Source organism: Aulonocara stuartgranti, assembly GCF_965226115.1.
Source record: "Aulonocara stuartgranti genome assembly, chromosome: 14".
Lineage (NCBI taxonomy): Eukaryota > Metazoa > Chordata > Actinopteri > Cichliformes > Cichlidae > Aulonocara > Aulonocara stuartgranti.
In genome coordinates, this window is record NC_138950.1 from 10,821,503 (window position 1) to 10,847,254 (window position 25,752).

A 25,752-nucleotide genomic window follows, 5' to 3' on the forward strand; every position below is an offset into this window, starting at 1 on the left:
TAAAAATAGTCTAATAAAATATTTACAGGCATAAAATCGTCAAAAGCTGCTGTGTTTCCAGAGAGAAGAAAAACAACTATAAAAAATAAAAAATATGACTCGAGAGTGACATCAGCAACATATCTTAGCTGCCAAGTGTTTAAACAACTTTCCAAATGCAGACACATGTAGCTATAAACACACAAGAACTTATAAACAAATGTCACACAAACATGCATACACGCGCTCTCGGAGACATGCACACATTGTATGGCAGCATGCTTATAGGCAGAGAGTTGCCAGCTGTCTGAGATCTTGGAGAGAACAGAACACCACCTGTCCCCTTATCTTCCCCTCACAAGCCAAAAGAGACTCTCTGTCCAACTGGAGCCACCTTCTTCTACTCTCTCATCCCACGCTTAATGGCAGCCTGTCCGCAATTTTCTCCTCAATAGTTTATCTCTCTTTGTTGTTCCTTCCTATCTCTCCTTTTGCATGTTTGATCTCAAAGCAGCAGATACTGCGCAATTATTTAAAATCGCATCAAGGCTTCTTTTTTTTTAAGTGGACAAGAGAGTAATTTAAATGTTGTACCTGGTGGAGATGGAACCTGATGACGTTTAGATTTGGGCTTAGGTGGACAGTTTTGCCAGATGTTTCTCCTATTGTTGCCAGATAGGAATTCGGCCATCAGGTCAGTGTCGGTGTGTGTGTGAGACAGGGTGTGAGGTCAACATTTTTCTGCCTCTGTGTTTACATTATCTCACTCCTTCACCTCTCTCCTCGCTGTGCCATTGTTTTGCTTTTGCTTTTGGTTAGCTGAGTCTTTGGGTGCAGACAGATTGATAAAAGGCAGACTAAAGCATGGGCAAAGTCCAACCACAGCTAAACCAAGTTTTGCTGCTTTCTGTGTAAATAGCAGCCAATATGATGTCCTGAAAGAACACAAAAAGTAAATGTGATGAGCAACAGATTTTAGTCCCAAAATCAACCTTAATTGGGAAAGATGGGGTTGGGGGGGAAAAAAAGGGAAAAAAAGAAAGCGCTACAGAGCTCTTCCATAGTCTAAGTATTGATCTAGAGCACATTTTTAGTAGCAGCTTTGCTTGGAGCTTTTAAACAAGAGAGATTGTGTCAGTCTGTTTTGGTAGCTAGACGGCAGCCAGTCAAATAAAAGCAAAATGTGCAGTCTCCAGGTAACCAGCCATAGTAAGAATGTGCATATGACGGCAGCGCTAATGGGCCAGACTTCCTCCAAGGAACACACACACACACACACACACACACACACACACACACACACACATCTTCCTGCACCTACTGTACGCACATATACATACTGAACAAGAGCACTTTAGCCTGAAAAAAGAAAAAAAAAAACTAGAAGAAGAAATGAGTGATGGTTCAACCAGCTGTCTGAGAGTTATGGTCTGAATCATGGAGAGAGGCCAGGCTGATGCTTTTCAGACAACCTGAGGAGCAGTATAGCAGATGGTGGTCACCACTGGATAGCATAGCTAAAATTAACCCAACAGCTTAGCATGAATTAAGCTGGGCCTCTGGGCAGAGAACCTGCATCCCCTCAGGACTGAGGTGGGTGCTGGGTAGAAAGTACCAGGCCGACAGGGACCAAACCGCAGCTGAAGGAAGGTTTCACAAAATCAGCAGGGTCCTGTCTGTCTCAGAGCAGTTATTCCGACTCCTCTGAGGTTGAAAGTGAATTTACATAGCAGTAGTGAACCCTGGTTAATGTGATTAAATCCTGGCAACACACTGAGTGATGATTAACTTATTCTCTCCCCTCTCCATGCCCTTCCATGTTGCTTTTTGCATCTCTGTAAGACAATCAATAAGCTATTATAGCTCCAAACAGTGGGGTAAATTAACTTAGGCTTCCACCTGCAGAGTCGGCACTCTGGACTAATCCCATTGGCAGGGGAAAAACGCTACTGGATGCACAGGCCTGGTCTCAAGATCATGCGCTTCCACACTGCGATTACTGACATGACTCAGACAGCAAAGTAGCTTCTAAAGCCCAAACATTAAATAAGTTGCACTATAAAAGCAATGGAGTAAAGGTAAGGTGTGGTATAGTGCCTCTTAAAAGTTTTCCTTTCTCAAGAACAAGAAAGGAATAATGAAAGTGTTGAAAACTAGAATCAGTAAGCGTCCAATCCCGAGGTATTTTTAGGGGTTAAGGGAAGAAACCAGCTAGATCCCAACTGGTTATTGACAGCCTGTCTATCCGATCCATCAGATGTGAGCCAATCTGCTAAAGAGAACTAAGGCACCATTGACAGATTTGAATCTGATACTAGTGTAAGGTGGACAGAGAAAGAAACATAGAGAAGGCGGTGGGAGAGGGGGTGGTAGGGTAGGGAGAATAGAAATGTCACCCCTAAGCTTAACAACATCACTATGGTCATACAATACCATGCCTCAGTGAGTCACATGTCAGCTATTTCAAACTTACCCACAGCAACACTGACTACTGTTTGAATTTTGAATGGATCCTCTCTACTTTTCTCCTTTTACACATGACGTCTCCCGTCTGTCTTTTATCCAACTCTTTGCCTGTATATGGTTACACGGAGCTCCCTTTGTGTTGCTGCCACACCCTGTTTAGAAAGGTCAAAGGGGCACAAAGAAGAGGTGAGGGTGTTTCTGTTCTGTTCACTGCTCAAGCAAGCCACCCTCTTCTTCACTGTCCAAATTAGACTGTTAGATGTATATGTTTACATACCCTCCATCGAGGATTATTATGATCACTGCACATGTAATTAACCCCAAGCTGCACAAACAACATTCGCTGTGAAGCTAGTGAGCCAGATGCTTAAACATGTCAAATAAAAGCTTTCAGATACAACCTGCATAGCATTAGTTTGTTGCTGTTCCAGTTCATCCATTTCTTTTCATTTGCTTCATCATTAGTACACAATCACTGTGGTAATGGAGCCAATCCCTTCATTTGTAACATGACCTAGCATGTTGAATATCTGGGGCTTAGAAATGAACTGTTAGAATTACAGAAAGGTCAGAAGAAAAGAAAGCTTGTGGAAGAACTACATTGTGATAATGAGCATCAACTTTCATTCATACTGGTCCTATTCTTGGACACGCTCTTGTCTATGTAACATGACAAGGAGAAACTAATTTTCTCCCAATTTGTGCCTTAATGATCAGAGTAGCTACCACAGCGACCAAGGGCGATTAAATGACAAATGAATGCCATCATATATCTCCTGTTTGTTTGTCACTGAGTGATTGCAGGGCTCTGGCTTTCCATAATCAGTAGCAAGAAGACTGCATTTCATTGGCAGTCAGATAGCACAAGGCAGATTATTATCACTGTTTGGGTCGACTGCTTAGTTCTCCAGCTTTTCCTGCCTGTCACGCTCCAGGCTCAGCAACATGCTACATTTTTGATAAAATTTCAGATGTCTTTTTTCCCCCCACTTTCCCCTCCCTTCTCCTTCGCAGAGGTCGTGGAAATACACATCGGTACTTCAATCTTTCTCTTCTTATCAAGTCACAGGAGACAGAGCGAGAGAAAGCAAAACAGTGAGGAAAAAGGGGAAGGCGAGAAACACAGTGGGCAGGAAAAGAGGAGATAGCAGTTTAAGAGGGAATACATATCACATAAAGGCTCGTATCACACGAGTGTGGCATAAACACTGTTTTCTGTGCTATCAGTCCACTGAAGCTGAGCAGAATCAGCCCATCTGTGCTTATACTGCCAGACAACCACCTAACTGCCTCTCAACAGCCCAACAGAAGCTAGAAATCCACAAATTACACAACCAGTTCACATATTTGTGTGCTGTCCACTTGCCACAGTTTCCTGTCACTATAATTTATATTTAATATTTTTTTAACCATTTCTAAAGTTTGTGAACATTACAGTTCAATATAAAGGAAAAGAACTAGCAAAAAAAAAAACCCTAACCCAAAACTTACAACTAAAAGTTCTTAAAGACTTATCAGTCTCATGTTATTTGCTTGATACATGATTCATTTGTATTTAACAGTGTATATATTATATTAGAAATATGCTTATTGTTGTTATTGAGGTTTATATATATCTTTTCTTTTCCTAAATGACCTTCTGTGTATTGTTTACATGATATAAATAAATGCTAGAAAAAGTCTGAACAGTCTGTCACATGTGCAAAATTGGTGTCTGTCTTCATGAGTAAATCACAGTATGAGACATTAGTCTTTTAAGATAAACACAAAAAATATTTACTATACTTTTTGATTTTTGGTGAAATTTTACTGGTTGTGTTTTTTACCCTAATTGTAAAACAAGCAATAAGTTTCATTCTCCCATTCATGAGAGAGTGAGAGTAGAGCTGAGGCTATCAATAGATGGTATGTTACACAGCGAAAATCCCTGGATCCTGACCTTATAGACTAATGCCTGTGCAATTTTAAAAACATTTTTCTCCATGCACGCTAGCCTTTCAACTAAATGCGAACACAGTTTTGGGTCAGTAAAAACTGACCCTTTGCAAAACTTGTTTAAGGCTGAAGAGATTCAGAAACTGTTTGCAATGCAGACAGGGAAATCTGAACTATCAGTGCTTCTGACTGGTCAACATAGCTTTGATGTTAGGTTTATATTGCCAGTGATTGGTTCCCAAATCTCTTAACAGCATGCTCTTGACACAGCTTAAGTTTTGAGTTATCGTATAGACAGAGAGCACTTGTGTGGGCAAGATTACATTTTAGAATAAAAATATTCGTGTACACTGGGGCAGAATGTGCCTCTTGAGCACACTTTCAAAACTTTGGCAAAAACCCCTAAAGTTCTGGTCTCCAAACCCCTTAATCCTCCCCAACGCCATCGTCTCGGATCGAGAAGCATGATAGAAGGTTTCAAGTGAGGGCTTAACCCAGGTTTAATAACCAGAGTGTGTCTGCAGAGCAGAACACCTCATCATATGACCAGACACCAGAATGCAGGCACGTATGAATGCGCAAGCCTCAAAGACATATGAACACTCATACGCAGAGACTCTCTGGCCAAAGGAGGGGCTCAGACCAACAAGAGATTACACCTACCAACAAGAGTAATACCCGACTCACAGCAGAAGAAGGGGAGATTAGATCTAGCAGCATGCATTCATCTAGTTCTCACCAGCACTGACGCAAGCTTTACCACCATATGGAATATAACTCAAAAAATATGGACACATTTTCATAAAAAAAAAAAAAAGAGCACAGTAAAATACACTTGCTGGACACAACTCAGTTTTTAAGAGTAGAGGAAGGGAAACTACTCTGTTATCAGTGCTGCTCCTAAGTGGTAGTACAGGACCACTGGTCTCAAGAGCTCACACACTTTATCTTATCTGTCCTAGACTAGCACTTCATAATGTTAATATCATACTTCACTATCCTGGGATCCAGCAGCTGTCCTACAAAACCTCCTGTTCTGCACTACAGCCAAAGGCGAGGATTACATCGAGATGAATAAGCAGTCACTGTGGCGACCGGGGGGTGAAAAAAAAAAAAGCTCTGACGCACAAGAGTTTGGGGAAGTGTCCAAACACTCAGACAGACATAGCTGTGAGGTAGTTTCGCCTTTTCCAAAGAAATCCAGAGATATCTGGGCAATGTCATCATATGTAAATGGACGGATTGCAAAAGCCATCACAGAAACAGAGAAAAGTGCTTGACGTGGACTCGGTAAGTCTGGGCTAGCTACCTCGTTAACAGAGACAAGTTATTTACTGCATGAATGCACACTGAGAGATCTGTAAGGCAGAAAGCGCCTCGTGTCAGTGTGTAACAGCTGTGTTTAGCACATCTAATGCGCTACACTCATTCTGTCTTTGTATATAGGGAGATCAAAGAGGCCAATATCTATCACACTAAAAAGACTAACCTAATATAAAGGAGTATATTGTCACCATTACAAAGTGCCTTACTCACCCAGGCTCTGTGTCTATCGTTTAATGGCGAAATTCTACTTGTGACAATCAGATAATATAGGTGATAGATACAGAGTGGGAATCAAATGGACTCTGGGTTCTCAGGTACTTTTGGAGGACACGTCCTGCTTGTCTCACCTGTCCCACTATGCTGTCAGAGATGGGTGGAGCATAAAGGGATTGATGGCACATTGAGCTTTACCCATCCCTATACACCTGCACCTCTAGTCTCTTTCACAGAATACATCACTAGACATTGTTCAGTAGAGCAGTGTACACAGACTGATGGAATTAAACATGAACACACACGCATACACACACACAGGAAATCTCGCTCTGTCGAAAGCATCATTCTTGTGTAAACCAATCCATTCATTCGAGTTTCTCTCACTCTGCAGGATGTGTGTTTCTCTTTAGGCTCTGTGCCCGTGTTCACTGTAAAACACCACAAAGCGCCTAAAACTCTGTCAAAAAGCTGCTCTGGCTCTTATCTGCTGCTACTCTACTGTTTCCCATGGTGAGCAATTTCAGCGCTTGGCCTCCGATCGTGCCAGCAGTATTAGTTTTGGTGGGGGAGGGCTGTGTGGGCGAGGTTACGCTTGCATGGTTGCGAAAACCATGTTCCAAAAATCCCCAAATCACTGTGGCATTTGACACATTTTCACATGACTGAAAGAGACACTAGCATCTTCTCTCCTTCACCCCAGGTTGCCATCACTGCTCAGAGTGACAACTCCATTTTAGGGCAGTTATGTCAGCCAATATCTGCCAGGATGCTTCTTATGAATATTTAGTGAACATGGTCAAAGTTTTAAGGTACATATCCAAGTCACTAACAAGAACTGCATGCTAGTTCCGGGCTTGGTTGTGTATCACAGAAATTTTCATCTCAAAAGGGGACTTGGGTATCGACCAAGCATAGCAAATGGATACTCCAGGTTTAATTAAATGGAATGCATTGATTTATGCAAACAGCCTGAAGCGGCAAAGACGCTAAGTTCAACAGACCACACGTAACATGCATGATAAAATTGCTCTATGCATATATGGCTATACAGACGACTAATTGAAATGCATGTGTTGAGCATATCTCCCCTGCAGAGGTTTCACAAAGACTAAGCTGACAGTTATGTGCTGTGGGGAGTGTAATTAGACAGTAACCAGTTGCTACCCATGTACTGCAATTTCAAAATTAACAACAGCGGACTGAAATAGGTTTGAACAGCAGTACACACCCTGGAACTATTTAGAACAAAATAAAAAAATAAACATGAATAATGAATCCAACATTTCATAGGCAACACGAATATTTTACTCTAATAGGAAATGGAGACTTTCTTTTTTTGAGGCAGCTTTGACAGCTACACATGCACACGCCATCGGGCTCAGAGATTGTGGACCGGGTCTGCATTCCAACATGAAACAGATTGGAGTGAAGGCCAAGGAGCGTCTGTGGTGTGGAGCCCACGCCTCAGCTGCATGTTGACTCACGAAGCAGACCCTGGCTGTGCCGTTTGCACCAATTTGCTCTGAACCTCCCTGAGACAAATAACTGCCACAGAGCTGTAACGCACTGCCTCCAGTCCACTGGCAGCTTGCCAGCACACTCACTGGTGCTACTGGTGGAGTAAGCTATCCTGTTTTTTTTTTCTTTTTCAAAATCAGTCAGCTCTTTCACCCTTATTCCTTTCTTTCTTCACCTCACAGTCTCATTTTGCTTCTCAAAGTTCTTAATATTTGCTGAGCTGAAAAAGGGGATTAAAAGAAGCGCAATACCCAGGCAGGGATAGCTCAGTAGGTAAAGTGGTCGCCCCATGATCGGAAGGTCGGCGGTTCGAATCCACTTAACGGCTACCCTGAGGTACCCCTGAGCAAGGTACCGTCCCTACACACTGCTCCCCGGGCGCCTGCTTAGTGGGCTGCCCACTGCTTCACTGAGTGAATGGGTCAAATGCAGAGAAAAACAAGTAATTTCCCCATGGGGATCAATAAAGTATCCATTATTATTATTATTATTATACCCCGAAAATGATAATAAAAAAAGATGGATGTGAACAAGAAGTTGATGAAATTTATAAACCCAGACCTTCTGCACTATATTGCTCCTCTCGTAATAAGTTAATGAAAGGCAAAGACCATGACAAATAAATAATTACTCTGCCATCAGGCAGTGAAAGAAGCTGTTTCAGTCACAGAGCGTGTTCCATTTCAGTGGGCAGCAGTGGAAAAATAATCACAAGAGAAGAGATGAGGAGATGGGTAAGGGCAGCGGAGAAAGAAATGTTTGACAAAGTCAACTGGAATGTTTATGTTGTGTGTCAGGTGGAGAGGATTAGTCTGAAACGTTTACAATACAAAGACCCCAACTTTTCGATATTCAACAGATGTAGTACAAGAGATGTCCTGCAAAAGAGACAGGAGGGTCTTAAGATCAGTGGGAGGTGGCTTCTTTGCCTTTGGACTGCTGCATGCCAGCCAACTGTCCTCCACTCTGCAGATGACCCTCAGGCATGGCCCAGAATCTGTCAGGATCAACTGAGCCGCCTTCAACACATCTGACGCCCTGACCTACCCCTACTAATCAGAGAGTCGGTGAAGCCAGCTGGCTGCACATGGTGACAGAGATTTCACAGCAGCATTGAGATCAATGCGATTCTGGGGTAAACTTGGCTGAAAAGAGTTATATGCTGTGGACCGAATTCAAGTAAACATCCCTTTGCTTCTGTTGTTAGTGGCTGTAAAAAGTAAACCCTGCCTCTGGAGAAAGGAATCTGTGTGTGGATATGAAGCCTGCAGCCAACCCTGTGCGGTCAGCACTGTGCAGTCAGCCAGGCCACTACACAGCAGGCCCTGAGGTTATCGCCTACTCAAGTGGAGCAGTGTGCCGTCCATTACCTCACTGTACTATCTGCACAACCAGGAAAAGGGAAATAGCTATTCATAGAGCCTCTCAGGGACTCGTACACAGCATGGGTAAAACAATCTACTCTGACAGATCACAGGGTATATCGACGATTATCATTTTGTGCCTGTCTGGAAGTGATTACTTGAAAAATTATAACCATTATAAATGATTCTCTTACTTAATATATAAAAATTAATAAAGGTATTCATTTCCATTTTAGTGGAACAGTGGTAAGAAGATTCAAATAATTAACTTAACCCTTTAAAGCACGCTCCGTTCTGCATAACTATTTTTAAATCCCGGTAGCTCTGCAACCACGTAAGCCAGGGTAATAAGTTTTTTTTGCATATGAAACCGGAGGAGTTGTACTTACATCTTATGCCATCAGCCTGTCCTAGGTCAGTTTCCTTCCACATATAGCTTTGCAAAAACTGCATAAAAAGCACTTGCAGCAACAAAAACATAATATTCGCTTTGCCATCTGATCAGCTGTTTGTAACGCTTCAGCGCGAACTATCCCGTGTCTGCCATGACCTGCCCGAAACCGGAAGTGACATAATTTTGAGGAAATGTAGTTTTTTGGTTTTTTGGTTTTTTTTTTACCATCAGGACCTTATGAGCCTATACTGGTGTTTTTAAAAGTTATGTTTGACTTTATGACTTTCTGTGTCGTTTCTGGGATGCTTGGAACTAAAATTGCACTGCTGGAAATGGTTTATTTTGATGCATATGCTGGTTTTTTTGCAAATTTACATTATAATATTTATTTTTCGTTTTTCCTGCACTATATAAAAATTGGTGTATTTCAAAAATAAAACTATGAAGACACTTAAATTTCCTGTGGTGGGAAACTATTTTGTGCAACTTTTTTGTATTTACAGTTTTGAGGGACAGGCATCTTAAATTTCTCTAACTAGAAATATATATTAAAAAAACTAAAACGATTTTCAATTTTTTTATGGTTTATTGCACTTTTTTGCAATTTATGTAATTACTATGCACTTAATGCATACATATTATTAAAATTTGGGCTGTAATGGTTGTATTGATGTATATCAACTTAAAATGCTCCCAAAAATGGCTCTACAGCATGTAAAAATATAATATAAGCTCTGGCGGACTTGGTTCTATGGTAGGTCTTAAAGGGTTAAGAAAAAAAAAATCAGTTCTGCTTCTTCTGTTCACTCACATTAAAGTAATCTCAGAAACACTTTTTACTTTTACTTTCCCCTGCTGAGTTCAGAGTCTTGTTTGCTCAGTGTTTTGCAAAGAAAAAAAAAGAAGAATGGCATTTGAAGATTTATATCATGGAAAAATAATCATAATGTTTGAAATACTTTTAGTTACAATCTTGAACAAATGGTCTTTATCACCTGGCTGTTCTCAAGCACAAAGGCATTTCATTATTTGTCGCTGACATCTCTAAAGCAAAGAAAACAATAACACAATAGGCAAAGAATTCTATCTTAAGCTTGTCTCAATGCACCAAGCAAACATGATTCATGGTAAATGGCTTTGGGTTAAGAGGCTGAGATAGAGAGATTGTGGGCTGTACTGTACATGTGGTTAATGATAAACCAAACAAACTGGGCTAGCTCTCCTAGCTGGCAAAACAGGACTTGTTGAAATGTGGATTACGTTGACAATCACTGGTGAGCACAGGAAACTGTCAAAGCCAGGGTCTTAGAATAACATCACAAAAAAATTCATGTTTTCAGCTTTTAAAGTGCTTTTAAAGCAAAAATGTTAGAGAGGGAGAACGAGGCAAAGTAAACACAATTAAACCCATGACTTCCTTCTTTGGAGTTTCATTGGAAATTAAAAGTCTGGCTAATCCCTCAACTTAACCTGAGTGAAAAATTCTATTTACTATATTGAACTCATAACAGTATCATTATGACAAGCATCTGTAATGACAACAAGGGGTAAAAAAGGGTTTAAAACTTTCCTAAACCCTCATAAGTCAGATATACGTCTCAAAGTTTATTTACTCGGGAGTTTAAATGTAGCCTCGAAAAGAAATCTCAGAGTTTCTGAACTTTTTCTTTTGCTTTTCTTTTTAATCTCCAGGGTTCCATCCTGGTTGCTCCAACAACATAATTACATGTAGTTAAGCATGAACTGTGGAGAGGGGTGAGCGAGAGACACCAGCTAAGCGAGAAGGAGAGAGAGTGCTGGAGCACAGTGGCTTGTCATTATGCATCTGTTTGAACCTTATACAGCATAGACCTAAACTTGAGACTGAGCCAGTGGTGCTCTGGTCCTCGTGTTTCCCGCCAAGTATCTTGTTTTTCTACTTGAAAAATCCACCTCTGAAACAAACACAGCATATTGCCTACTACAAGGGAAAGATATTTTTAGCACTCTGGCCTATGGAAACTTGTAAGTATACCAAACTTAAATGGTCTTCCACTTTTATTAAATTGTGCAGAATTGTAATTTTTATGTTAGAAGTTAGTTGGGAATATATATATGATACTGATTCTCTGCAGCTCTTTGTCATTATCCTTACTTCTAAAGGAAGACCTTGACTCTCAGCTCTAAATCAGAGCATAGACAATACACTATAAAAACTTATAGTCTGATCAGCAGGCCTCGAAATGTCTTGGATCTATTGCGTCTGCTTTACATTTCAGGTGACAGTTGGGATAGAAAATATTAAAAAAGCAATCAGAGTGGGGAAGTTTTGTTACATTTGTATATTCCAGATATTCCACTAATTCAGCTTAAACTACACAGCAATCCCTTGACTGACACCTCATACCCAGTACCACAACAGCAGCCCATGCCCAATGCAGCAATGGCTCACATTCATTCACACATGCTCACATTCAAGCGCACACACCATTCTTTCTTTCCCCATCTTGATTAGATTACAGTGAGTGAGGTTGGTGACAGCCTCTGGGCACGCTGGAGGAGCGGTTGATATCTGAGCTCCTCAGCCTTCACTCTAGCCAGTCAAGAGCGCAACGAGATAATATATCTGAAGAGCTGACCTCACCAACAAAATCAGTCTTTTAAAGAATCATGGGAACAATTTTGTCAACACCAGTCACAACTCTTAGAAAACACTTAAGGTTTTAGAAAGACTTTTTTATTATTTGTCCTGCATTGCAAGCACACTGACAGCCAAATATTAGCCTTGTTAATGTGTCACAAAGGCCTCTTGTTGACCCTACAGATGCTTAATCCACTCTACATCAAAGCTCAACTGTCATAGCACAAGCAAAGCAGACAATAAAAAGACATCGCCGATTCTTCAATGAAATGAGTAGGAAGGCTCTTTATTAAAAGATGACTAAACACAGATGCAGCAATTGCATTCCTTTTGCTATAAAACCTCATATCTATCTCTTTGACAAAAAGCAGAGGTAGGATGAAAACAGAAAGGACATTGTTCCTATTGTAGCTCATGACCACCTACCAAGGGCCCTTTAGAGAAGCATTCACCCTGGAATGATCAGGCCACTCTCCCCCCCCAAGGCTCTGCAGGCCTACAGAGACGGCTGGGCCAAACACATCCTGCCCATCGCCTGAGAGATTATTCAACTCAATGAACACATTGAGCGCAGAAACACAGGAAGAAACTGGAGCCTGCTATTCAGCAACATCTGAACCCAAACTACTCTATTCACACCCCACACCAGAAAGTGGCGTGGGTGTGAAAGTGGGAAGACATGCTGCACTTACTGGCTACTTCCAGCGAGGCGTTGTGGCTCACTGCCTCTCCCAGGTAGTTGCGAGCAACACAGACGTAAGAACCTTCATCCGGTTTACTCCGCCGTCCGTGGACGATGCGCAGGAAGAAGAGAGAGCCACTGGGAAGAAGCATGCGCTGAGAACGGGGATTGTCCCTGTCCGTTTCCACCCGCTCTCCATCCTTGTACCACTCCACTGTTGGGGTTGGACGGCCCTCTGCTTTACAGTTGAGAGTTGCGGGCTCCCCTTTGGAAACAATCAGGTCAGAGGGGTGCTCCACAATCCGGGGTGGGGTGTCCTCTTGGCGCAGACGGGATCCTGAGAAGAAATTACAAAAGTGACGATTTACATCTGCGAGTCCTTATTTAAGCTATTTAAAGGAATGATAGGCTTGTTGTGGACTTTGTCTTATTTGATTGAAAAGTTTTAAAGGGTTAGTGCAATGTGGCTACAGTAGATGCATGTAAATTTTAGCAGCTGATGGTAGGCCACTTTAAAATACTTTTTTCAGTATAAATTTTAAACAGTTAAATTAATTCTACTTTACATATATAGCAATAATCAGTTCTTAAGTATTAAACATGCTGATTATTTTTAAATACAGACAAAATTTGATAGTAATAGATGTATTTAAGGTACTATTTGAGGTTGTGGTGATGAAAGAAGTAAAGAACACGTCTCCCCCCCCCCCCAATAGCAGCTCCTGTGGTAAAGGTTAACATTGCTGCACCTTTGTGAGTGTCATTTCACAGATTGAAGAGCAGAAAAGGCAACGAAGGGAAAGGTAAACAAAAATATGACACACCTTGAAGGTTAAAAAGGAAATTAAGAGATAAAAGATAAGATAAAGGTGCCATGTGTAGCTTCATGACAGAAAAGGAGCAACAGCAGAAATTGCACTTTTGAAGAAAGACAGATGAGCCACAGCAGAGCCAACAGCAGTGCCAGGGGGTTAACACCCCAGTGCTATCTCTGGTCATTAATATTGCTCTCTGACCAGTCAGCTGTAGCTATCAAACCTGCTTTACATGCAAATTAGCTTCCTGTTGTTAATTCCTGAAGGGCGGGACTGGATGGCTGTGAATGCATTGTGTGGCTACACACAAAAGTGTGTTGTGTGTGTGTCTGTGTTACCAAGAGAAAGAGCTCTTCCCCTCTCACCATATCTCCCAGCATAGGCCTTTGGAGCCCATTCAGCACCAATTAAAGAGAGTCGGGTATAATTGGAGGCGCAGGCCTGCAATTAATTTACCCAGCATCCCGTGAACTTGCCACACTACCTCATTTATGTGCCATACACCCACCCATGTTACCCAAGAGAACTGGTGCTGAGAAGGCATCTTCTTGTGGTCGCCACATATTTTTGGTAAAGTCAGCATAATTAGTGACAGCTTTGTGGAAAGATAAATCACTTCAAGGCAAATGTGTACTTTGGTCAATGAGATATAATTAATCCAGTATCCCAGTGAAGGACATCACGATCCCAAGTCTTTTGAAATATCCCAATAGTAATGATTTTGACAGGTAAGGGCTGTGCGGACTTTTTGAAAATTGCTTGATTGATGAAAGAGACACTGTTAAAGAAATGGAGTTTTTATCTCAGAGGGTTGAGGCTTCTTCTGCACCTCATCATTCTTACATGAACCCTACACAAACACTGAAATGTGGCGTCAGCTCCTCCATTGGGACCCTGTTTGATGTTCATATGATTCTGCACACTTTTTTTTTAAATTATTGGTCACAAACTGCAGTGCTTGATTGCGGTGCTTGTGGGGAAAAATATCACAAAAGCAAACGAGTTGACTGTTTGCAGATTGCAAGGTTGCTGATTATTTTCTTCTCAGGTAATTTAAATTCAATGTTATTATTTTATTTAAAGCGCTTAATCTGGTGGAGGACAAAAAGAAAATCCTCCAATAACTTTTCCAAAAATGAAACACTTGGTGACACTTAACGTGAGCATTTGTTTAAAAACTGGAATTAAAATAATGATAATTAAATGAAATTCTGCGATTAAGATGGTAGCATATTAATGGTGCAGTGCAATAATTGTACACCACAGAGAACTGCAGTCAAAATGTACCCGTAATCAGTACTGTATCTGAAATTATTACACTAACGCCAGCAAAGCTGAAGTTTTATTATTTTGTGGCCACATGACACATAAGATAAAGTCACACACAGAAATCCCCACAATTCTGAAACTGTTTTGGTCCTGCACATCAGACGCTCCGTGGGTATAAAAAACACATTTGTAGATTAAAGCATTTCTGAGAGTCGAACAGAAACAGATGGAGAATTAGAGAGCGATATATCAAGCCTTTAGCAAGAATGAATTAGTCCTCTATCTGGCACTGAATAAAGTTTATAAAAAATACATATCTCTGCTTTCTGGCTATTGAAACCGTCTCAACCAGTACTAGGCTAATTAACCCCCATTTGTAACCTGCTCTCAAAACAGACCTTTTAACTTAAAGTCCATATGCTAATAAAGACCCAGCCCTTTGGTCAGACAGCATGGAGCTGCACTAACTTTGCTAGCATACACAGGCTGATTACTACTGGAGCAACTGTACCACTACCACCCCTCAGCAGACAAGGCAGGCTAATATGTTTTATTAAAGAGGACTTTGAAGAGCTCAGCCGCTATCTGCTCTGCCCGTTCCCTTCCTGATTTAGATAGCTTCTCTCTAATTTGAAATGGTCTGAAGTTTGGGGCCTTATGGGGGAACCATTAACTATTTAGATGTAGCACACTGTGAAGAGAGCTGTGCAGCAGGCGGAACTGTGTTTGATCATTGACTGTTTACTGTAGATGATTATGGCCGATCTGCATGATGAACATGCAGACTGATGATACAATATGAAGTGGGCCACTGTGTCCTGTAACAGAGAAGCTGGTGAGAATAATTGTATTAATAAATATTCAGCAGTTGAACTACTGAAGTACACTAATAAGTGTTTTGTGTGCGTTTGCTGAGAGGGTGTGCGTTTTGAGCCGTGACTGGGTGCACGGGATGTATCAGTTACACAATGCTATCATCCCTCCCTCGTCACGACTGAATTCTTTCTAGGCATATTTTGCTTGTGTGTGCGTATGTAGGCTTTGCCGTGCTGATCCCCGCAGACACTTTGAGTGACCTCTGTTACTTCAGCTCCATTACCCCTCACCAGGGGAAAGAGAATTATCCTGTCAAGGAACAAACACTCCCGTGCTCCCTTCTACAGGTGCAAGCTTTTAGGAAATGGAAGCTCACTTCACTCCTTCGATGCAGCACACACAGACGACCAAATTTGAGACCGAAATAAGAGATGAACAGAGTGCGTACTTTCACCATTGCTTTCTCGCATTACTTTAAGTTGCACTCCCCTTTATTTCAAAGCGCTGCCCTTCCTTCTCCACTGCCGCTTTCAACCATCCTCCCCCCTGTTTTCTATCCCCCTCGTCACCCCCCACCCCCACCCCACCCCCCCCCCCCCCTTTGCTTCCAGACAGAGAATGCAAGATGAGCTAATGCAATACACAGCTTCACCAAAGGGAAGCTGGGACTTCTACTGCAAGGATCTGATCGATTGGTGCCTGAGGCAAAATTCTACTTCTCCCTTAACCGTCTCACTTGCTAGAGAGCTTTGTGCATCTGTCTTCTCATTTACTCACATAGGGAGACTCACACTACACAGTGTTAAACTATGCTTGAGGGAGTCTTTGCTCACTGGAGGTAATTAAAAAACAACAACAATGGAGTCAGAGTTTTCTCACTCATGAAAGTAATCTTAGTAACAAACAACAATCCCAATAGCAAAAGCGAACACAATGAATTGGAAAGGCTCATGCCAAACCACATTGCCACAAGGGTGCAGACCTAGACATTGACCCATATACTGTACGCATGCAAGGATTCATGAAGACCTCCAGGCGTTTGCTCACTCTAAAACCCAGACTCTTCCCCCCACTCTAAACATGGATAGACATGGCATAAGAATGAGATTTATGATGGTTCTCATGAAGCAAATGGCCATTATATCACTAGGAATATTTATGTGTATTGAGATTATGGCTACTAGCTTCACATGGATTCATCTATATGTCTTGGGGCTAAACTTCATTTTCACCATGCAACATGAGATGATATACTCTGACTTTATATTCCAAAAGATAATCATGCTTCCTCAATCGGATTAAAGAAATATGCTAAAAAGAGACAGACTACTTCCAATGAAAACAACATAGTGAAACCTCAGGAGGGGACTATTTTTGCACTGGACTTGTAAAACTATCATGAGAGATGATATAATCAAATAAAGTCTCTTTAACTTTGCAGTGTAAGAATTTATTTGTTAATGTTTACTGCCAGTGTTAATCGCCCAGGTATCAACATGAAGAAGCAATAGAGTGCAACTGTACGGTAACAAGTTACAACTCTTCCTAAGTCTGGGATGTGGCAATCAATCGAGCTAACTATTCTGACTTAAAATAGAGAAGAAGGCCCTCCATCGACCTTAACTCTCAGCAGCCTGAGGACAAGAAACCCCCCCAAAAAACACAAGGTTAGCTTTCGTAGAGACACGGGCCATTTCGTTAACACTTTTGCACTTTGAATTTAAAATGCAGTTGGAAGAAATCTAGAAAAGAGAAAAATAAATGAATAGGAAATAATAATAGAAATAAACAAAGAAAAAGAGACAGAATTAAAGAATTAAAAAATACTCTTTACTTCATAGCCTCAAGGATATACTTCTAATGCACTTGAAATAATTCAGTGTATATTTTTGGATTAAAACCATTGCTGACCAGATGAAAGTCCTCTGCTTTGCTAGTTATGTCCTTAAGCCTTTTTTAAATGTTTTTTTTTTTTAAATTTCATGTCATTTTATTAATTTGTTGGCTCTTTATTCTGCTTCATAGTAGTTACCTTCTTTGCGCTGAAAAGCTCTATGATTGACTAAAACAGAACCTAGAGGAGGAACATGAATCCAGTTCCTTGTGAGACCAACTCAATACCAAAAATATTAAAATGTTAATATGATTTTTTTCTGTCCATTGACACCAGTCCATCAGTGGGGAAGACAACTGCATTTATATATATATATATATATATATATATATATAATTTTTTTAACTAATCATGCACCACTGACTAAATCCCTAGATGAAGGACTGAAGGAAAGAAGAAAGACAAGCTAAAAAGACGTAAAACAATTACCTAGCTTCAGCAATCAGTTCTGGTCCAGTGATTTCCCTAACTTCAAAAATGAATGTGCCTTTGTCCCTCACAGCTGTTTTCCATGGCTACTATCTTCACAGAGTGTGAGGAAGAGGAAGGGAGCCAGGCACCTGCCCTTTACCCCAGAGTACTCACGGGGGAGAAGGACAGTGAAGCAATTTAGATCCGTTGTCAGTCTGGTCCCCTGAGGTAGGGAGACAGGATAATGTGTCTACTTCCTTGACTGATAAAACAACTTCACAATGCCGGGTCATTTGACTGTCACAGAACAAAGGATCCCAGCGACAAATTTCATTTGATTATATGAGTGAAGTTGCTGCAAGTTTAATTTCCCCCATCAAAATGGGCAAGGTCACAGAATATCATAAAGAGAGGCAGTAAAATTGAAAGCTATTGCAGGAGCCTTAGCCGTATCATCACAAGCCATATCAGATGTCCAGCTGAGCAATGGTAAGAGATATGGAATATGGATCTGTGATAAGGAAGGCCAAGCACAGTAGGGCACTTTTTATCTACAGCCCCATTAATCTGTGATTAGGGGACTTAAGAGGGATTTATGGCAGAGATAAGAGCAAAGGGTGTGTCCCTCGGGGTAGCCAGGCGTACACAGGAGCCACGCCTGCTCGGGACAGGGCTGGCCAATAAATGACTTAACACAAAAGAAAAGGCACCCTTTTCTGATGAATTAGAGACGATAAGGGAGAGAGGGGCAGAGATAAGCGGGAGAGACGGACACAGAGAGAAAAGACGAGGTACTGTACTCCTGCTGATCAGATGACATTAACAGGAAAGTGAAACTGAATCTTTTACCGTTTCAGCCTCAGAATCCCACCCTGGAATGTGCTGCATGAATGACTTTGCCAGTTGCATCAGATCAGACCTGTTTTTAATGTTACACAAGGCTATCGCTTACACTCCTAAGAGGCAGGATTAGAGCCCTGTGTGTGAGTCTGTATGGAGCTCCAGAGGTTGGGTGATGGAGGGGGTTGATGGATATCTTTATGGCCTCTTTTCCTCCTCATCTCTTTGTCTCCATTTACCAAACACAACAGGGTATGGTTACCTCGCTTATACTACATCAGCACTTGAGAATAGTTATCAATTTCCAAAAAATGGTATCTCTGTCCAAATGCTTTTTTAACACAAGCAAACCAGAAGATTGTTATCTATGAGTTTATACACAACAGTACACTATTGGGTTGGCTGTATTTGTTGTTATAGAAACGAACACTCTCACAGATTACAATGCTCCCATTGATATTTGAGCAAAATATGGCTGTGGCAAACTGGCAATTTGCATACACATCACAACACCCCTTGATAAAAAACAAAACAACCCCCCTCCACCCTGCTTACTATTGTGCGTTTCAGCAGAGCCCACTACAATTTATCCAATCAATTCTTATAATTTTCACAATATGATAAACATAGAAGAAGAAAAAGTAAGCCCAATTACTTGTTATCTTCCACCATACTTGCTCCAATTTCCAACTTGTGCAAACACAACCTAACTATTAAGATCTGTCAGAGTCCCTTTATCACTGTTGTTGCCTTTGATCATCCTGTTGCTTGTTCTCACCTGCAATAAAATCGTGACAAATCAGCTGATGATACCATAAACAAGGCGTTCTACTTCCTTTACTCGGGGCCAAGGGTTACTAGCATAACTTCCAACGCTCTAGGATATTCACACTTATCGCTCATCAGGACAAGAGCCAGCAGAGGTCTCAAGGCCTGAAGCACCAGCCCGAGTTCCTGGCTGTGTCAGCTGGGAAACGCATCCTGGCGCATCCCTCTGCAATGCGAGCCAGGTTGAGAGTAAGACAGCATAGCAAAGTACTCCTTTGGGAGGCTGGAGCTCATCCTGCTCTGGGGCCCCCATCTGAATCTAAGACAATAGTAGCAGGATTTTAACTTCTGCACCAGGCTGTAGATACAAGGCACAGGAACAAGTATGATGAATGCAAAAATATTTGTTTCGTGTGTCTTTGAAAGAAAATGTGAGCACAAACGTATTTATAAATAATGTTACACACTGAGGTTTACCCCCACAGTTTAAACAATCCAACATAATTTCACATACACTGTCAGCAACATACCAAGCAGGAGTAAATGTGAAAAGATGTGGCAAGAGAAACACACACACTAAAAATAATGAATTTTCAGCAGGCACCCATGGGACACAATTGTGAATGAATTGCAGTTCTTCCTGATACCAATCTGCTACAGTCAGTGTCATTAGACACAAACAAAAGCTGTCAAACTCTGCAGAAGGCCATCAGGGCAGATTTCATTCCTACAGGATAAGTATAATAGCTATTCTTTATTATATCAATTCACTGGGAAGAGGAGGAAATCTGCAGTGGAAAAGACTGGAATGCTTGTTAGGATGCAGCCTGTCAAATTGGCTCTGGAGACCGCAGGCAGATGGGATGAACAGAGCAGCGTGGATGCAAGTACAGAGTCCGTCTGTCTGCATGCATGTGTGTCAGTCTGTCTGGTATCTATCTATCAATCTATTCACAATGTGTGTGTTTGTGTGTCTTTGAGCAGACTTGCAGACTCCTCAAGTTGACCCTGTATATTCACAGTGATGACCTGAGAAGAAAACCTAGCTCAGACTTCTCATGAATGCCGGTGTCAAAGATGTCATTCCATCAGCAGTGCAGATACCCCAGGAAAAGAGTTGTAATTAATATGGAGTGCAGATGACAGGCTTGGACCTTCTATTAAGGAGCTTCATGCAGCACAGTCAAGGCTTCAAGTAAGAGTGGGGAGGGGATGGGGGGGATTACTGAAAAGAAGCACAAGGGAGCAAGACTGGGCAATTACTTCTTGTTTTTGTTTTCCAGCATTGCCGGTTTTTAATGAGGTTTGACCAGTGTGATCTCTGGGATACATCAAAGCTTTCTACAACAGCAGGATAGGAGAAGCAGAGGTAATTGAATACACTGGTACATTTATTTCCCAACAGGGGACAGTGAGTATCTCACTGCTGACTTACGCAAGCTGCTAGACTTGAAATCCTCAAGTGATTAATACAACTGTATTTCAGCAAAATTAAGTGTTTACTGTTTTTGAAAAAATAAAAAAAAGCATTCAAGCAAGAATTATGAGCATATTTCGATGGGAATGGCACAGTAGAGTAAATGTAAATAAAACAGTTTGCTTAATTTAATTTCGAAAAGTGCTGCCTGCTTAGTTTTGTGTCAGTAACAATATGATCAGGTGATTCTCTCCTCCCAAGGTCGCTCTCTGGGCTAACTGCAGTATTTCTGTCCAGCCACTAGACATGTGGGGACTGAAGGCAGGGGAGGGGCTGAAAGAGCAGTGAGGAGGAAGAGGGACCAGCACACTCAGCTGGCACAGCCCAGTCGTGGGGAGTAGGGCATGTGGGCTTAATGCCAAGAAAGAGAACTGCTCTGAAGAGATGCCAATGTGAATTGAGGCAGGCATGGCCAAAAGCACCTAATGCTTTTTTAAATGTTATTTATTTGATGGCAACAGTGATACAAGTCTACTTTGGACCAGCGTTACATTACAGTTGCTTAGTGCAAAGCTGAGGACCTTAACTTCTTATGTGGGCTATTCTAAACACTCAGCCAAAAACATTCTGTAGTAAATCTCAGACAGCTGCATGCAGAAAGGGAATTTCATTTATTGCATTCAGTCGAGGGCACAGTGGTAACATCTGAATGTAGAAACCCGGCACATTTCCTTCTGGTGCCCTTTAGGTTAAAAGGGCAAATACAGAGCACATAGTATTGATGTGTCAATGTGTGCAAGCTTAGGTATTGGCATATGCAACAGCGGTTCACATACTGTTGGCTATGATGGTATTCTTAAAGTGAAACGTGGCTCCCACAGCATAGGTTAAGACTCTGTGGAGCCATGTGGCAAAATCCCAGATACACCAGCATGGGCCTGCTGAGTGGGACATGGCCCAAGTCCAGCCAAATGGAACACAAATTGCCCCAAACTGTTCAAAACCTTGCCTGGAAAAAATTTAAGTGGGATGTAAGGTTTGCCATGTGATGCACAGTAAATATTTGGTCAAAATTAATGAAGGGGCAAAGTCTGCCAAGAAGCCTTTTTCTAGACGTCCACAGAGGGGAGACTGTGCCCAGTCTGGCATTAAAAAGAAATTTCCTTTTGCAGACAACTGCTCACTGGCCTGAATGCTTTCCAGCACCCACTTACCATGTCTCTTCCTCAAAACATACACACCAACTGTCCAGGTACACAATGTAATGAACCAAATACTGCTTCCTTTGATGCTTCAAAGTGAAAACAACTTGATCGCAAATTTAGTTACTCCCCATCTGTCAGTGTTCCACATTTGACAGCAGAAGCACTGCTCAGACTAAAGCTGTGAGAAATGCTAGTTTGGAAATATTGATTTAGGATGATTTAAAAAAAAAAAAGAAAAGAAAAGAGAAAGTATATCTGAGTAAATCTTAACATCATGCCCTGCCACTGGTCTACTCAACATCCTCTTTTAAAAGTGACCTGTTGAACTGCCAAAATAATGATTTTCAGACAGTACTTCATCATATATGCAGTGCAATACATTATGGTGTGAAAGTCCTTTGTTAGGATAACGGGAAATATGACCATATGTGGAAACGTGTGGAAATATACATGAAAATACAGCACACAAAACAAAAACTGAGTTTGTAAAATTTAACAAGCTTGTAAGTCAATATTTGGTATGACCAATGCCAACGTATTCTTCAATACACTCCAAGTCTTTTAGGCAAACTTTCTTGTAATTTCTTTAAAAAGTCTTCAGGAATAGTTATTCAGGACATTCAAAGTTCTCCTTTGGATGTTGGCTGCCTTTTGTGCCATCGTCTATCAGGATGCCACACTGGTTCAACGTTAGTTAGATTCCTTTTTATGCTGAATGCTCCACAGGTCACTGTTAAGTCATTTAACGAACAACAACAAACCAAAAAAAGAAAGAAAGGAAAATGGTCAGGTTCAAGGACTGTAATTAAAATGAATGAAAAAGCAGCCAATGGCCAAACTTTAAAAGATCTTCAGAAAGCCTGACCAGACCAGAGAATTATAAGTCTGGCTCGTTGAAAGAAAAAATAAAGAAATAAGGGGTCGCTCAAGACTTTTGCACAGTACTGCAGCTAAATTGAACATTAGTTAGATTTAGAAGCTACGAATGGAAGAAGAGTTCTGAATTATTTTGGTCTTGTCTAAGATGCTCAACGTATTCCCATCATTGTCACTGTACGCTGTGTAGAGGTGAAGAAAGAACTGTAGTATTTTCTGGCTAGACAACCTGTCAAGACTACATTTTAGCAGGAAGTAAAGCCTTTCTACATTAATGACTTCTAAGGCAGGAAAGGTGAATCTGTCAAGGCAAAGTGCAAACAGGGAAATGGGGATGAGGCCCTAAACCTACAATGAACCTGTTTTAAGTCAGAAGTATGAAGCTCACCATTGAGAGTTGCTGACTGACATACAGACAAATACCAAAGCAATCTTATGTTTAAACGCTGAGGAAGCTGTCTTTCACAGAGTACCTACAATTGTTATTCAATTAGAGCTTTCATGGTTTAAGCAAAAGACGGCACATCAGAAGGAAAGACGGGAGGTGACTGCAAAACAATCACACAGTTGAAGGACTCTGAACTCTTTACAGAAGAACTGAAGCAGATTTGCAAGTCTCTCGAAACTGAGAAGTAAAAGCTTTCTGAAAGAGGGGAAATTCGGAGCCTTTACACATAATTAAAAGGCGTTATTCTTGTTCAAAGAGTTCAATAGCATTTGGACATTTTAGAGACTGTGGCACTTCACACATTATCAACCAAGAAAATAAGAGGAAAAAACAGTTTGGGGTTTTTGTGTGAGATTCAATGGTGACATCAGGTTTCAGAAAAAATAATGTCACCAATTCCCAGAAAATATGTGAGGCTGATAATGGGCTGGGATTAAAGTTAATCTCTTAACTCAGAGCAACAGTGTATTTACATGATGGGAAAAAAAAATCACCCAGTTATTTGAAGCCTCCTCACCATGGTTACTGCTGAATGGTAGAACAGGCTCCAAAAGCAGTCCTGTAATAGTAAGTTTCAAGGTCACCTTCCCATTAATTATGTTTTTCAGTGCTTCCCCTTAAATAAAGTGCACCCCTCCTACTTCTATCACTGTCTTTTGTGTGACAGAATTAGCCCCCAGGAACCAGTAGATTTAGCTGCTGACAGAACTCACAATAAGAGTGGCTTTTAATCATGAATCTGCACTGCATAAATAGATAACAAATGTTTCAAAACATAAAATAAACAGAATAATAATAAAAAAATGTTTGATATAGGAAGACAACCTTGTCACCAAAGGGAATCTTGAATCTTAACAGTGGCAGCATAGCTGAGAGGGGGAGGAACCAAATACATTAATCAACTAATTAGCAGTCTCTCTTTTAACTGCTAATTTAATCTATTCCTCTCAGCCTCTTTAATGGTATTTTCCCCTGTCAGTTATAACCAAAGGGAGGTTTAGCATTTCAAAAGTGTATCCAGGCCTTGAAATGAGAGGGTAATAGAATGGTCACAGAGGCTGGGAGGAGGCCTGAGCTCTGGGAGTGAGAAAGAAAAGACGGATACAGGGAAAGGCTGTCCTCAATGCCATCTCTCAGTCTCCCCAGTGGAGAAAATGAAAGGGAGGGAGGTCTGAACCTTTTTAAAATGCACAAGGCAGAGCACCCCACGGTAGCACAGCTTCACCGCCACAGCAAACGGTAGGCCCAGGGCAAGCCCTGTGAGAGTTCCTGAGCATGCAAATGTTAGACACGTGAGGGATGTTGGCCATGCAGCCCGAAAACCAAACCAAACCCTCACCGCACCACTGAAGCTTTGTTCCAGGATCTTTAATTTACTCAGCACTTCTAAAAATCAACTTCACCTGTCCCCACATGTCCTCCTCTAAAAAACCCAACTCACAGTTTACCACCTCTATCACCCTAATCAGCACATTCAGCAGTGCCATGAGGGAACAGTAAGAATATGCAATGTGCGCACAGGGAGCCATATCAAGAGTATTCCCACAAGCTGGCGTATCGTGGTATGTTTGACTGCTCCATCCTCCCCTTCGTCCTCTGTTCTTCCTCCCTCCATCCCCCTTCAACACCCTAGGGTAGCCTTTGTGTGTAGCTGCACTCCTCTCTTCACACACCCTCAGTCTCTGGTGAACTATTCTCTTCCCCTCCTCCATGCCTTACAATCGCCCCGTTAAGGCAATACAATACGGCCTCCTCGTCCCTTCCCCACAGGCTTTTTCTGCGTGTCGGCCTGCTTTATTTAAGAAAGACTCTGCACTGACCAGTCACAAAAAAGGCAAGTCTTAAAAAAATTGGGCCAAAACAAAAAAAGAAAAGAAAAAAAGTGGGGGATGGGTAAAAGGATGAAGAGATTTCTTAAGCCCCTTTTGCCACCCCACACAAACACAAGCCCCATGTGCCTGTCTTTTATTCTTGATCACATCTATATTACTGAAATGATCAGGACACCAGTAATACATTCAGGATAGATCAAAAAAGCATGCATGTGTGATACAGAATCAAATGTAACTTGTAGGGCTCTGTAGGAAACAAAAAAGGTCTTTATATTTTTTTAATAACAGAAAGCTGTGGGAATTCTAAGGGTGCCATTTGTGAAATGGGACGGAAACCAGACAACACCGTTCATCCTATAAGGACACAACATTCATCACTTTTAGACCGAGTGGCAAGAGGGAATGTTTGTCCTCCACGTCAACCGACAGAACAAGATGCATTAACTATATTGGCCCAGGAGTCTAATAGCCTAGACATGCCTGCTGCCTTCAAATATCAGCCAGCTGCAGACTAAAATGCTTATATGACTTATATGAAGTTATGTTCCAGAGTATTCTTAGTGTAGACAGCTTATCTCTGTCTGGCTATACGTTTTTGGGGCTTAGACCGACAGACAACTTGACAGACAAAGTGATACTTGCTAAGTAAGTCATGACAACA

The 25,752-nt window shown here is 41.4% G+C and overlaps 1 protein-coding gene across 8 annotated transcripts in view; it reads right to left on the bottom strand.

Annotated features, from left to right (window-relative positions):
* robo1 (roundabout, axon guidance receptor, homolog 1) overlaps positions 1–25,752 on the bottom strand; it is a 198,974-nt gene that overhangs the window by 101,288 nt on the left and 71,934 nt on the right. For 7 of the 8 annotated variants that reach the window (XM_082503135.1, XM_082503127.1, XM_082503129.1 and 4 more), the window contains one exon: positions 12,511–12,837. In XM_082503135.1, coding sequence (XP_082359261.1) covers positions 12,511–12,837 — 327 coding nt within the window. Of the gene's footprint in view, positions 1–9,193; positions 9,345–12,510; positions 12,838–25,752 lie in introns of those variants that run through there. The other variant, XM_082503133.1, reaches the window with a different exon arrangement.